Genomic DNA, 13,616 nt, shown 5'->3' on the forward strand with positions numbered 1-13,616 from the left:
TCCTCCTTTACATATTAGTATTACATTGGCTCCCTTTCATTTTAGTGATACTCTCCCTTCATTTAATAAACTTGTAATCATTTCTCAAATTGGATCTAGCAGCTGCTCTTTACTTTCTTTTAGCACCCAGCCTGATACACCATCTGGCCCCATTGCTTTTCTGACATCCAAATTATCTAATAATCTAATATCCTCTTTGTGCACTATGATTTCCTGCAATCCTTGGCAATGCAATATAAGTGTGTGTGTACGTGTGTGTGTGTGTGTGTGTGTGTGTGTGTGTGTGTGTGTGTGTGTGTGTGTGTGTGTGTGTGTGTGTGTGTGTGTGTGTGTGTGTGATTCAACAATGCAGAAGCTCTCTTTATTGGACTTTGATAAATATACACACCTTTCCAGGGACAGCCCATAGCCGCACACCTTGACACTTTCAGGCAATCCCATTGGTCGAAGCATTTCTGGGCGGAAAAGGCCTGAATTGCCAACTTCAACCCATTTCTTGAGTCCTTTATGATAGCTATGGGTTACAGAAAATATCAGTTATAAATGACAAGCAAAATTTATGTTGGACATTCAAACAAATATCATGATATGTACTGGCATTCCTCACAATAGTAACTAAACCATGTTTATAAATTTACCTGTATATTTCCATTGAAGGCTCTGTGTAGGGATTATAGGTGGGCTTGAAGCGAACACTGGTCATACCAATCTTCTTGAAAAAGCTCTGAAACAAAATGAAAATTTTACTAACCCAGTCATGAAACATGTGAAATGTACAAGTACATTTTCAAAATAGCTCATAAGCACTGCTATATTCTACTCTCTTTAAAAGTCTGCCATATCAATGACCTTGACTTAATACAAGTAAAAATGTAATGAGCCTCCATTCACGTTCTTTGAAACAATATATTACACTGGTTCACACCTTCCTGTAACTAAATTCCATATACAGTATATACATAGTACTAACCATCAACTTTGTTATACATCACAAACATCATGACTTTTGATAACTTATACACACTAATAAACATGAGTCCAGAGATAATTCAAGACATAAACATTACATGACCGGCTTTCCTTACCCCAATGACACCCATTAAGTTCTTGATGCTGAAGTTATGGTCAGCCACCACTCCCTCCACTTGGTAGAACTCAGCTAGGTGAGTGGCATCCAGTGTTTCATTGCGGTACACACGGTCGATGGAGAAGTACTTAGCTGGCTTGAACCCATCCTGTGACAAGTGTCGTCAGGATAAGTATGGAACATGTTCTGGATTTTTTGTCTACATTATGAACACATTCAGTTTTTGTTGCCTGTAGTGCATTATATAATCATTTCAGAACAGAAATCTTCAATTTGAAGCATTTCAATAGTGAATAACGGATAATGCATGCAATAGATCACAATATACTGTAACTTTTACTTAAGGGGCATGCAACTTCCTGCTTAACAGCCTGGCTAAATGGAATTAATTATGATTTCTGATTATCTGACCACATCCTAACAAACAAGATTTCTTAATGAAGATTTTAATTCACACTTCAGCAAGCTTAATCATACATCTAACCTTGCTACAAATTGATCTTACTTTAAGGAGCACATTTTGAATACCTTAACTGAAATATCAAATCAATTTTTTTAAGAGCTTAATATAGTGCAGCGGGTTATGAAGCAACAGTCAAATGTGTTAGAGGACAACGCAAATGAGTGAGTTACAAAAGTAACATGAAAAGTTAGTTGAATTAAAATAATATCAGAGATAGAAAAACTCATGCAGATTGAGATAGAATATGGAATTTCGAAACTTAAGGCAATGCAAGATGGAAACATGTTTGAAATTATGTTATCATGATGGATGGGGAAACTAAAGAAAATGTAAGCATTATCTGAAACTTCAGAGAACAACCTGAATGGAACAGGAGAAAGGTCAAATAATAGTAGAACAATCAAGATTGATTACACTCACTTAGTCTGATCTGATTGCTAAGTGTCATATGTTAAGGATCCTGTCTTGGGTTCCATACTCAAGTAAATCCTTTTACATCTATACTAAATTTTTTCAGGCTTCAAAATATGACAAATTACAGAAGAAATATGAACTCCTTGATTGATTTTAATCCAGCACAGCTACTCGTAAACAGAAGAAAGCCTCAGATCTGAACAAAGAATATAGTACCTGGGCCAATTTATACAGCATGCGAGCACTGACAGCAGTGGTGTGGGTTCGCAGCAGGTTTTTATCTGCTTCTGCTCTGTTCCACTTGCATTGGTAGCCAATGGAACCATACCCACCTTCACTATGAGTTTTCCTCACCTGTGAAGCCAAAGAGATGGGCAACAATTGACATGCATATTCAAATAACTGAAACTTTCATTTATTAATTACAAAAATCTAAGCAATTAAATCATTCCAATAACTTTTTATTCTATTTCTTAAAATATTTCATAACAAAGTAGGGAAAGTTATACAAAGAATTAATCAAATGATCCTAAGATATATAAATAACAAAGGGAAATTTGATAAACTAGTGTCACCAGGTGGCAGTGGCAGCACCAGACATGTCCCAGTCTCACACATAAAAGCAATATCAAATATGCTTACAGTGTCATTCTATATACATAAAAATACAAAGTTAAACTCTATTCATAATTAAAAGTAAAGTCACTTTCTAGTGAATTGCCATTTATAGTAAAACTAAATTGTACTGATCCGCAGGGCGAAGCCAATAATCAATGCGATGCTGCCATATCTCTTATTACTTCAAGGAAAATTGAATAACTGTTCTTTATTCAATTTAATGCACGACCGCTAAAAAAAAATGGGGTGGGGGACAAGACAAAGATGCCATAGATAAATTAAATACAGTAAAGGTGCTGGTTATAAAAGTGAAAGTGAGGCTGATGATTTACCTAATATTTACTATTATGTCCTCTCGACATACGTAATGTAATATAATGAATGGGGAAAAGAAACGCTGATAAAGTTGTGGTGCATATCTTTTTTTGCACTGGGACAAATCCTCTTCACCGTGGCTTCAGATATACAAACTGCATCTGGTGTCCTCTTCCTCGCTTGATTTGTGGGTAAAAGTGGTCCTTGCAAGCTTTTTCTTTTAAGAAGAATCTAATAATTCTGTAGACAAACTCCTTGGTTTGGCTGTACAACACACAGTAAGACGAGGAAGCGTCTGTATCCTTCCATCATGGCGACCAGATGATAAGTGAGTCGATTTGCACCTGTGTGGTGATCTGACTCCCCCGCCCTATCCCCCAGGGAAAATCCTGCCTCAGGTCAAGTGGCAACGTCGCCTGTCCTGATATGCCACATCGTCATACACGTACAAGAAATACCTTCATTTGATTTGGGATATAGCACTTATTTGTATCACCTGCTATTTAATGAAATAGTCAGAATATTCTTAGAACACTATTTGTTGATAACACTATGATTAAAGAACTGAGAGTAATATGGGCTGAATGTTTTGATTGGAAATCTGGCAGAATAGCAAAAAACACCCTACAGGTCAAACTATTTAGTTTTACTATAGCTTTAGTATTTGGTCATCTCCAGGTTTAAAAAGAAAGGACACCATTGATGGAAGTGTATCAATGCAGACAACAATAAAAATGAAGACAACACATGTGTCTCAATTACATTGACATGTTGACCCATATACTATTACGATGTTACTGAGTATGTTGTTATACTATATAGCAGTCCTATTCTTTATCTTTTCAGTGTCAATCAAAAAATTTTAGACTTCCATTATACTGTATGTATTTAAAAATTGATAACAACATTACTAGACAATCACAAAAAAATATTTGTTTGAACTTCTCTGAAAATTATCCATACAAGATAATAAAAAGTCAATGCAAAATTTTGAATGTATCATAACGGTCAATATTCTATGCATCTGTATGCACATAAGGTTCACAATAACAATATTCTATCTTGTCACTAGACCACATATAGTAAAGACAACATCTGGTGGATTAGTTCTGAAAACCCATCATTATGAGGTATAATAATTTTCCCTTAAAATAAAAATGAGGTAACTTAAATTTCACATCACATTTGAAACTCCATTACTTGGTCAAAACATCACCTGAATAGCTGAGTTTTACCAACACCATAAGGGGGAAAAACCCAAGAGATCCAACATACCCGCTCCAAGTAGTCTTCAGGCACTTCTAGGCAGGTTGCTGGGTCTGATACATAAAAAGTGTCCTGGGCATCACGGGCAGGGTGCTGCTGTGGCTGAAACAGAGCATCAAAGTTCCAGAAGGCGCTCTCTACGTAGCTGTTGGTGGGCATCTCTGTGAAGCCCATCTCCAGGAAGATGCGGCGGAACTCTGAACGAAGCTGCATCAGTGGATGGAGGTGGCCAGACCGCAGCTCCACTCGACCCTGGGGACAACATACCCAATACAGTATTGTTGCAGACATTTATTAGGGGAATACACCAGAGATACTATTTAAGTCCAGTTTAGTCTAGCATACTCTAATATCTTTTCCTGGGAAATGTACTTCCCCCTTTCCAAAAGGTTCTTCTTCACTCACATCGGTTCTCTTGATCTCTGACTCCAATTTCACAGGGAGACATATCATTATATACACAGTAGCTATGCCTATCATTTCACTTTCACTTATCCTCATTGAGCACCATGACATCTAGACTCACTGTGGTCACTACCATCCACAAGTTTCCCATTTACACACTTCTGAGGTGGCTACCTGCTGCTCCACCATAGCAACTCTATTAGTGATACATGGAATCTATATCTTGACAGCTGCTCCACCATAGCAACTCTATTAGTGATACATGGAATCTATATCTTGACTGCTGCTCCACCATAGCAACTCTATTAGTGATACATGGAATCTATATCTTGACTGAAACTTTTCATGAGGGCAGAAGCATTAAAATCACACATGTAAGTGAAAATTAAAAATATCATAAATATAAGATACCCTTTTTATATCCATACTTTGCCTCCAATGATTTTGTTTTCCTACATTACCTGTCCTGATATACTTAGTCTGTCATATCAAGTTATACATACACCCACTCAGAAACACCACTGCACTGTACTACTGCAAATTTTTTGCACTGCTATACTGTACACTAACATTCCATCCCCAACCAAGAGAGTTAATTTCAATTATTACATAGCTTAACAAATTCAACAGTATATGGAAAACTACGATCACAGAGGAGAGGGAGAGAGAGAGAGGAGGAGGGAGGAGAGGAGGGAGAGGAGAGAGAGAGAGAGAGAGAGAGAGAGAGAGAGAGAGAGAGAGAGAGAGAGAGAGAGAGAGAGAGAGAGAGAGAGAGAGAGAGAGAGAGAGAGAGAGAGAGAGAGAGAGAGAATATAGGAAATCACATGCAAAATATCTTTCATTCTCTCAAAAATAATACAAACAAAATACAAATTAAATAGATGAGATTATAGAGAGAGAGAGAGAGAGAGAGAGAGAGAGAGAGAGAGAGAGAGAGAGAGAGAGAGAAATCACATGCAAAATATCTTTCATTCTCTCAAAATAATACAAACAAAATACAAATTAAATAGATGAGAGAGAGAGAGAGAGATGAGATCAAAATAATACAAACAAAATACAAATTAAATAGATGAGATTATATGAGAGAGAGAGAGAGAGAGAGAGAGAGAGAGAGAGAGAGAGAGAGAGAGAGAGAGAGAGAGAGAGAGAGAGAGAGAGAGAGAGAGAGAGAATAGGAAATCACATGCAAAATATCTTTCATTCTCTCAAAAATAATACAAACAAAATACAAATTAAATAGATGAGATTATATGTTTAGCTACCTTCCCTACATGGTTCTTATTTCTCGTCTCTCCTTGTAATTATCTTTTTTTTTTTTGTTTTACAAGGCCAAAAGGACAAATTTCTAAACCAATAAATTCCTGATATCTTTGGGCACATGACCATCCCCTTGTGTTCTGTGAATTGGAATACAATTTTACTATCAGTTAATGAATTCTATGGGCAGATTACCTACAGTTGGAAAGATAATAGTTAATTTGTTTTACTATACTCCATTTCAAAACCTTAATTCTTTAGTTACATTCACTGATGCAATTAGAAAAGCTTACTTTGGATTTGAAGTTATAAGGCTTGAAATTTGCATTCTTCCACTGTCCACTCTCAATCATATCTTTTGTAAACTCTGCTTCTTGCTTCACAACTGATGTAGTAAACTCACTTCCTTTCCTTACTTCAAAAACAGTCTTTTCACTGGAATAAAAAATGTTAATTTCACTTTACACACAAATTTAACATTAAAAATATGTATCATATTCTACTGCAAATCGTTGCAGAAATTATACTACGGTTATATGATATGACATTGCAAATAATCATTAAGTGGAGAAATCAAACTTACATCTCCTTGATGAGCTTCCTCTTCTTGTAATCAGCCTTGACTTTATCTGGGACAGCGTGTGCTTCCCCTCGAGCCACAGCTTGAAGGTGGAGTTGTACCTCATCAGTGATGGATGACACTATTGGAACTACCTTCTCTCCCTCCTTCTTCACCCACTGCATCATTGAACACAAACAATTAGCAAGGCAGTATGATCATGTTGTGTGACTGAGAAAAGTCACCTTATCTATCACTTACATAAATAATGCAAAATATATACTCAGAAACAATAACTATTCCTTTCTTCACGACTTACCAACCATTCATCAAACTCTACTTAATGAACATGAATAAAGCAATCCCAACTGCACAACAAGAATTATTATGAAATATTCAAGAAAAATCAAAGACATTTAACTAATTGTGAGGTGGTGTTTCATCCAAAGGATTTAAAACCATTCCTTTTCAAATACCACAAGACACAATAAGAAAAAAAACAAAATAAATAAAAAATTAAGGCCTACACATATTGTAACTCATTGAACTGCAGACCTATAACTCCATGTCAGGATTTGGCAAGAATAGTATCTATTCATGTAGTAGATAACCATGCTGGTTCAGCTCCTTGCCTTATATCAACAACTCTTTATCCAATATCTACCCACATACCTGCTTGCCATTTGTCATAAACCCTTAAAAGAGACAACCAAGACAAGGCTCTATTACACTTTCTGGATCAAATATCAATATACTATCAATATACTAAAGATTCATTGGACTGTTGCTTTTTGTTAAATAGGGACCAACTAGCAGGCCTGCATTGTGCTTACCACTATCATCACAGCAAATGTTTGTCACTTATATTTACAGTCATAATCAAACCTATAATGATATTACCAGATTCTTTTCACTATGATAAAAGTAAACAAGTCTTAAATCTTTTAGCAATTATGTACGTCAGTTTTTGAATAATGAAAATCTTCAAAAGAATTAAATTACAATATGAGGCGTTCAGAATAGTACTAACGTAAGCACCGATTTTGAGATTTGTATAACAATTTCTTTGTTTCGCCTTCAGCTTTCTGAATTTGCAAATGTCCAAGTCAAAATTCAGCTCGCAACATGGTCGAAATTCCCATTCTTTGGAGGGGTATGCACGGCCGTGCAGCTGTCGACAAAAAAAACTTGTGCTCACTCAATACTGAGGAATGTACTCGGGCAGGCAATAGGAGACCTGCATTTTCACTCTGGCATGTCTCAGCAAGTTGTGGTATAGCACTATCTTCTTCCTAGTGTGTTTGGCTCGCATCTGTGACGTCAGAAGTATTATGGCAATACCAGTAAAATTCCGCTAGTAGTGAAGGCATTAATAGATTATATCGGCATCACAATAAAGTGACCACACAGTGAATTTTATACCAACGTATCTCCACCAGGGGTGCTCAGCAACCAATAGGGAGGCAGGAATGCGGTGACGTGACTGACAACAGCCGATGAGAGCCCGCCAATGTCGCTTCCCTCACTCTCCCTGTGCCCTTACCTTCAGTCTTACAACCTCCACCCTTTCGCAGACATTATTGGATTTTTTTTTGTTTACGCAGTAATTTTCATTATTTCATTATTTCTTAAGGGTGGAGGTTGTTTATTATTAATATTAGTATTATTATTCATTTTTCATTCCAAAAATACAGGTGCTACCCACTCAGAAAAACGCAATTAATGAGCAACTTCAGAACGTAATTACATTTTGCTTACAATGGTTGCAAAGCCCTGTTATAGAGTTTCATTTTGCAAAAAAACTAGAGCTTTCTACCTATCTCAATAAAAAGTTACTGTGTTCTGAATATTGCAAAACTTTAACTGCGTTTTTCTCCGTTTTTTATTTTTGGTGCTCATGTCATTACTATTCTGAACGCCTCATATAATATGTATATCATGAGCCCCCAGTGGCTTACCTTATTCTTCATTGCTGCTCCAAGGGCAATGTTTGAGTTTGGAATGTTGGCCTTGATGTCTGCCAGCAGGCGGCCCTCCTTACCCAGGGAGGAAAACAGCCTTGCTTCATGGGAGCCATCATTGGCTAGGCAGGTGCCCTCTTCAGTGCATTCCCATGACTTCACTGTTGTCTGCTTCACATCCACAACCTAATAAAACTAAGACACTATTGTAATTGTCTGGACTTATTTCCACAATATCAGTATTCATACAAACAGTACAGGCAAACCCCACATAACAAACATTTACACAAAGAATTTTCGCCACAACGAATGTTTTGTTTTATTACTCTTAAATCACATAACGAACACCAAACCCCACTACAACATAATTTTTATTGCGGAAATTTTGGCCGAGTTTGAAAACGCAGCGAAATCACCACCACCACCATCCAATGCCGCGTCTGAATTCGACACGTTCGGATTTTTTATTCTATTCTATTTTCTATTTTTTTTTTTTTTTTACTCACCTTAGGACCCCGTACAATGAATTTTCGCCTAATGAACACTTTTATTGGAACCTAACCCATTCGTTATGCAGGATTTGCCTGTTAAACATAATATAAAAAACTAATCAAAGATACACCCACATCAATGAACTTGTAAGATGGGAAGATGGATCATTATGGATTAACTATGCAAAGAGACTACTGACATCATGGTTCAAAAGAAATAATTGAATATGCTGCCAAAACAACCATCAGCTGTGGACGGCAGTGTAAATGGTGGGTGCAGGCCGGGCTGCAAGAGTACATCAGGAGACCTAATGCATGTGGTAAGATACCTCTGTCTTAAGAAAACCAAAGCAAAGAATATCACACCTTTCTCATCTTGGCTGCCAAACTCATGAACCATATGAAGGTGATAGGAAGCATTACAAACTCTAACCTCAGCAATCATTTTCCTCAACACAGTGAAGAGAATCTCCACAGAGTTAACAGTAGAGCTGGGCATTGCAGCACCAAGTTGCGACTTTGTCACACCATGAATTTCAAAGTTGCAAAGTTGATAGTTATAATATTTTGAATAAGTCAGACAAAGCAAAGTTACACTGCCAATTTTCCGCAACTTTAAATAGGAACAAAGACAACTTTTTTTTCTTTTTTTTTAATTGCTACAGCTGGAGAAGATGGGCCAGGAGGATACTGATAAGGATGACCTGTAGATATTAGGGATAATCTTACCAATAGCACCTCCTAATGAAGCAGTAAAATACTCACATTTAGTGATAAAGTACTTAATGCACAATATGTTTCTTGTGGTTTTATTTGGGGGACAGCCTTAGTGTGTCATACACAAGCCTTCAAATGTGCAGTGTTCAGCGAGTTTCTCTAAGTCCAGCAAGCTGCAGCGAGCCACGGAGTTCCATCACACTCGGAAATGAGCAGTACACTGACTTGCATTTGTTTATAGCTGGGATTTGTGGGTAACTGCTGAATAGGATTCTTATTGTGTCTATAGTTCTTTTGTCCAATGACGTGCCACCACCTCTTAACACCACGAGCTGAGCCAATGGGAATTTGCTATAGGTATTCGTAGGCGGGGCACAGTTGGGCAGACAGGTGCACAAAGACATCTGTGTGCAGTTCAGCCATGGCCACCGTTGACATTAGTTGTAAAAGTTGCGAATTTGATTACTGGGAAATCATCGCTCCTGCGATGCAAGTCAGTGTACAATCGAGAAGAAGACCAGCCAGGACCTTCATCCTTTCGTTAAGGTATTGTGAGGAGAGGTATTGGTAGAGGTAGGGCATATTGTGTGAAGCTATAAGAGAACTGGTGTGGGGGGGGAGGGAAGCTGCCCCAAAGCAAGGATACGGTAGGTTAGGATTATTTTAGGGTTAGGTTAATGTTCAAGGGAGGGGGGGGCAGGATGCAGGGGGGGTGCAGCCACCCCTGGCTAGGATATGTTAGGTTAGGTTAGGTTTATGTTAGGGTTAGGTTAGTGTTGTGGGGGGGTCCACCCCCATGGCTAGGATAGGTTAGGTTAGGTTAGGTTAGGTTTATGTTAGGGTTAGGTTAGTGTTGTACGGGGGGGTCCAAAGTGGCACAGCCCCCCCTGCTAGATTAGGTTAGGTTTATGTTAGGGTTAGGTTAGTGTCGTACGGAGGGGTCCGGGGCACAGCCCACCAGCTAAGCTAGGTTAGGTTAGGTTAGGGTTAGATTAGTGTTGTAAGGGGCATCCAGGGGGTGCAGACCACCAGCTAGGTTAAGTTAGGTTAGTGTTGTAGGGAGGGGTCGGGGAGACAGCCCCCCGGGCTAGGCTGGGCTAGGTTAGGTTATGGTTTGGTTAGTGTTGTGGGGGGGTCCGGGGGAGGCTGCACCCCCCCGGCTAGGCTAGGCTAGGCTAGGTTAGGGTTAGGTTAGTCCTACAGGGGGAGGGTTATGCAAAACTTCCCTATATTTAAGGATATTTTTCATTTGGGGAAATTTCCCTAGATTTTTCAAAGTCCATATATCACTCAAATATGCCTCCCCTAAAACCCCCGATTCCCCACAGGCCACCAAGCTTGCTGGGACTGAGAAGAGATGACATAAGAATATATAAGGAGGTGCTATTGGTAAGATTTACCAATATTAGTTAGGCTGTTTCGACTAAAAAATATTTTTGTCTCTGGAATATAAAGATATGTTATTATTATAGTGAAAAAGTTTAATTTGTAATTTAGCTGATTCACAAAGGGAAAAGAGTTGCAGTTTCAAAGTCATACTGGCAGTCAAAAAATAGTACAAAGTCACAGTCACGCCAGATCCAGCGAGAAAGTCACTACTCAGGTTATCAAGACAATGGTTCAGGCAGCCCATGCTTGGCCTTGATAATGTGGGGCTGTGATGACCTCTTGGGTATCACACGAGCATATGGTTAGGTTACACTAGATCTAGTTTTGCTTATTCACTTCCCTTGATTATTATCTATATTTTTCTTATTTTTTGTTCTTCAGGATGCTTTCGCACGATAAAATCTGTCATACACTTTTTTTTTTTTTTTACCTTGTACATAATAACCTCTTCATCAGTCACGGTGCCTTTCCTACACCCCTAAAAGCTAGACTGTCAGCCTTTATGTTACTTCTGAGGGCTTGCCTTGCTTCTACACATCCCCCTCGAGTCCACCCCGAGGAAGCCTGGAGGCGTGGCACCCCAGGTGCCAGCACGTGTTACCTGCAGACACCATCTGGGATCCCGGCTACCCCACTACACAGTCACACACACTCACGTTGCCCAGTGACTCTAAGGACTTGATGGTGCCCACAATCCTCTGGTGATCCTGGCCAATCTTGGTGGCAAACTGGTGCGAGGCGAGGCAGCCATCCTGTGCCAGGGCGAGAAGGAGCTGCTGGCTGAGGTCCGTCATGTTGTTGTTGTGGCCTGGCAGCGGTGGGCTGGCAGTGACGGGGAGCCGCCGCCGCATTGCATGTTTTCCTACATATCTTAAAATCACAACCATACTATGCAATAGTACAAACAAAATTTAATGCAATGAATTAAATCACTAATTTATAAAATCTGAAAAAATGCAGCATTTTCGTAGTAGAAAATAAAGAAGATGTAACTCCCAGCAGCCGGTGTTTAAAGGAAAATGCCCAAACATCAAAATGAAATGCTGTTGGAAAGTAAAATGTACTCTATATTTCAGAAATAAATAACATAAGACAATATATTAAGAGATTACCACGTATCCCCCTGAACTCTATAGAATGGCCATCTCCAAGTGAAGTATGTAACTTCGAGCAGCCATATTGAAACACCCAGGCATCTCATAAAAAAATTAAATACTTTCATCCGATACCCCTTCTTCTTCATCTGTTGCTGGTTCTTCTTCATTTGATGCAATTTTTCTCCTTCTACTTCTTCTTCTTCTTCTTTTGTTTTCGTTTCTTTCCTCTTCTTCCTTTGATTTTTTTTTTTTTTTTTCAGATGCTTCTCCTTTTTCTTCCTCTGATGCTGGTGCTGCTTCTCCTTCCTGCGATGGTCTCTTTATTCGGACCTTTCTGTGATGGTCTCTTCATTTGCACTTGTTTCTACTCCGGATCACAATAAACCAAAAACCTGCAAAGCTAATGAATGCTTTTAAAGATAACACTGTAGTTGTACTATATACGTACATATAATGCTAATTTTAATATACTTTATTTTGCTATAATCATGATATCACAGTTCTATTCATGATACTAACTTTTGGATTAACACTTATTTTCTCGGAATGTAACCAATTTATCTAGTCAATTCAATGGGGAGGGCCGGAATAGGGGAGAAGCAGGGCTCTGAGGAAGGGTAACTGCTTGTTGAACAACCTCTCTTTATAGTGTCTGTTTACATTTCATACAATAATGACACTAATCATAATCATTATATTTTCATAAAAAGTGTGGAGCGTCCCTATGGCAACGGCCCGGGGCATGTACACTTAGCACAGCTGCAGCAGTAAAAGTAACGAACTCAAGCATGGAGAGAGTGACAGTAGTGGTAATGAACGCCAAAGGGTTTGTTACAGGTTAGTCACCTACAAGCATCACTATTCAGGCTTGAGGTGTGTTCTGCTGACACTCACGCTCACACGTGGTTGTGAATGTAAGCAATGGCTCAATATCTTTGTTTGTTACGCAAAACCTCTTTAAAACGTGCAAGTGCTCTGTGAATATCTTTTCTAAACCAATTAGGTACAATAATTATCAAGAATATAACACTTTGTTATGCATTTCATAACATTTTAACAAAACATCTGAGTGTTGCTTACCACATAGTGTGTGTACGTGACACCGGCTGCAAGGCCCAAGCACTGAAGTGTGTCAATTCGCGCCTCTCGATGGACTGTTCTCCATTACTCTGAGGGCGACCTTCTAACAACCATAATAAAAAAAAAGGAAACCAAAACAAATAGATGTTATCGAACTCACAAACCGTTTTCTTCATGGGGACCACAAAAAGAAAGGTGTCAACCATTTCCACATTGAAAAGTTTATTTTATTCTTTATTTCTTTACTTATTGTTATTTTTTTTTTACCGGAAAACATTTCACAGTCGCTGCACAGGGGCAATAGCAGTATCTTTTGCACAATAAAGTTAATGCTAGGATTAAACTAACGTTAGTGGGCAACTCAGTGGCTAACGTTAATGGCACATTATCGCTATCAGGCACGACGCGTTTCTCTGTGTGTTTAACTGTTTGATCTGCTGCAGTCTCTGAAAGAGACAGCCAGACGTTACCCTACGGAACGAGCTCAGAGCTCATTA

At 38.7% G+C, this 13,616-nt stretch overlaps 1 protein-coding gene across 2 annotated transcripts in view; it reads right to left on the reverse strand.

Annotated features, from left to right (window-relative positions):
- Positions 1-12,236, reverse strand: part of LOC123516480 (phenylalanine--tRNA ligase alpha subunit-like) — a 42,735-nt gene extending 30,499 nt beyond the window's left edge. Inside the window, exons 1-10 of one of the 2 annotated variants that reach the window (XM_045275823.1) lie at positions 12,172-12,236; positions 11,599-11,812; positions 8,343-8,531; positions 6,409-6,563; positions 6,119-6,260; positions 4,173-4,415; positions 2,181-2,318; positions 1,086-1,235; positions 639-724; positions 389-514 (exon numbers count right to left, since the gene is read on the reverse strand). In XM_045275823.1, coding sequence (XP_045131758.1) covers positions 389-514; positions 639-724; positions 1,086-1,235; positions 2,181-2,318; positions 4,173-4,415; positions 6,119-6,260; positions 6,409-6,563; positions 8,343-8,531; positions 11,599-11,812; positions 12,172-12,206 — 1,478 coding nt within the window. In that variant the 5' untranslated portion in view covers positions 12,207-12,236. Of the gene's footprint in view, positions 1-388; positions 515-638; positions 725-1,085; positions 1,236-2,180; positions 2,319-4,172; positions 4,416-6,118; positions 6,261-6,408; positions 6,564-8,342; positions 8,541-11,598; positions 11,813-12,171 lie in introns of those variants that run through there. The other variant, XM_045275824.1, reaches the window with a different exon arrangement.
- Between the last annotated feature and the right edge of the window lie 1,380 nt (positions 12,237-13,616).

The sequence above is a fragment of the Portunus trituberculatus genome, chromosome 41, assembly GCF_017591435.1.
Source record: "Portunus trituberculatus isolate SZX2019 chromosome 41, ASM1759143v1, whole genome shotgun sequence".
NCBI classification, from domain to species: domain Eukaryota; kingdom Metazoa; phylum Arthropoda; class Malacostraca; order Decapoda; family Portunidae; genus Portunus; species Portunus trituberculatus.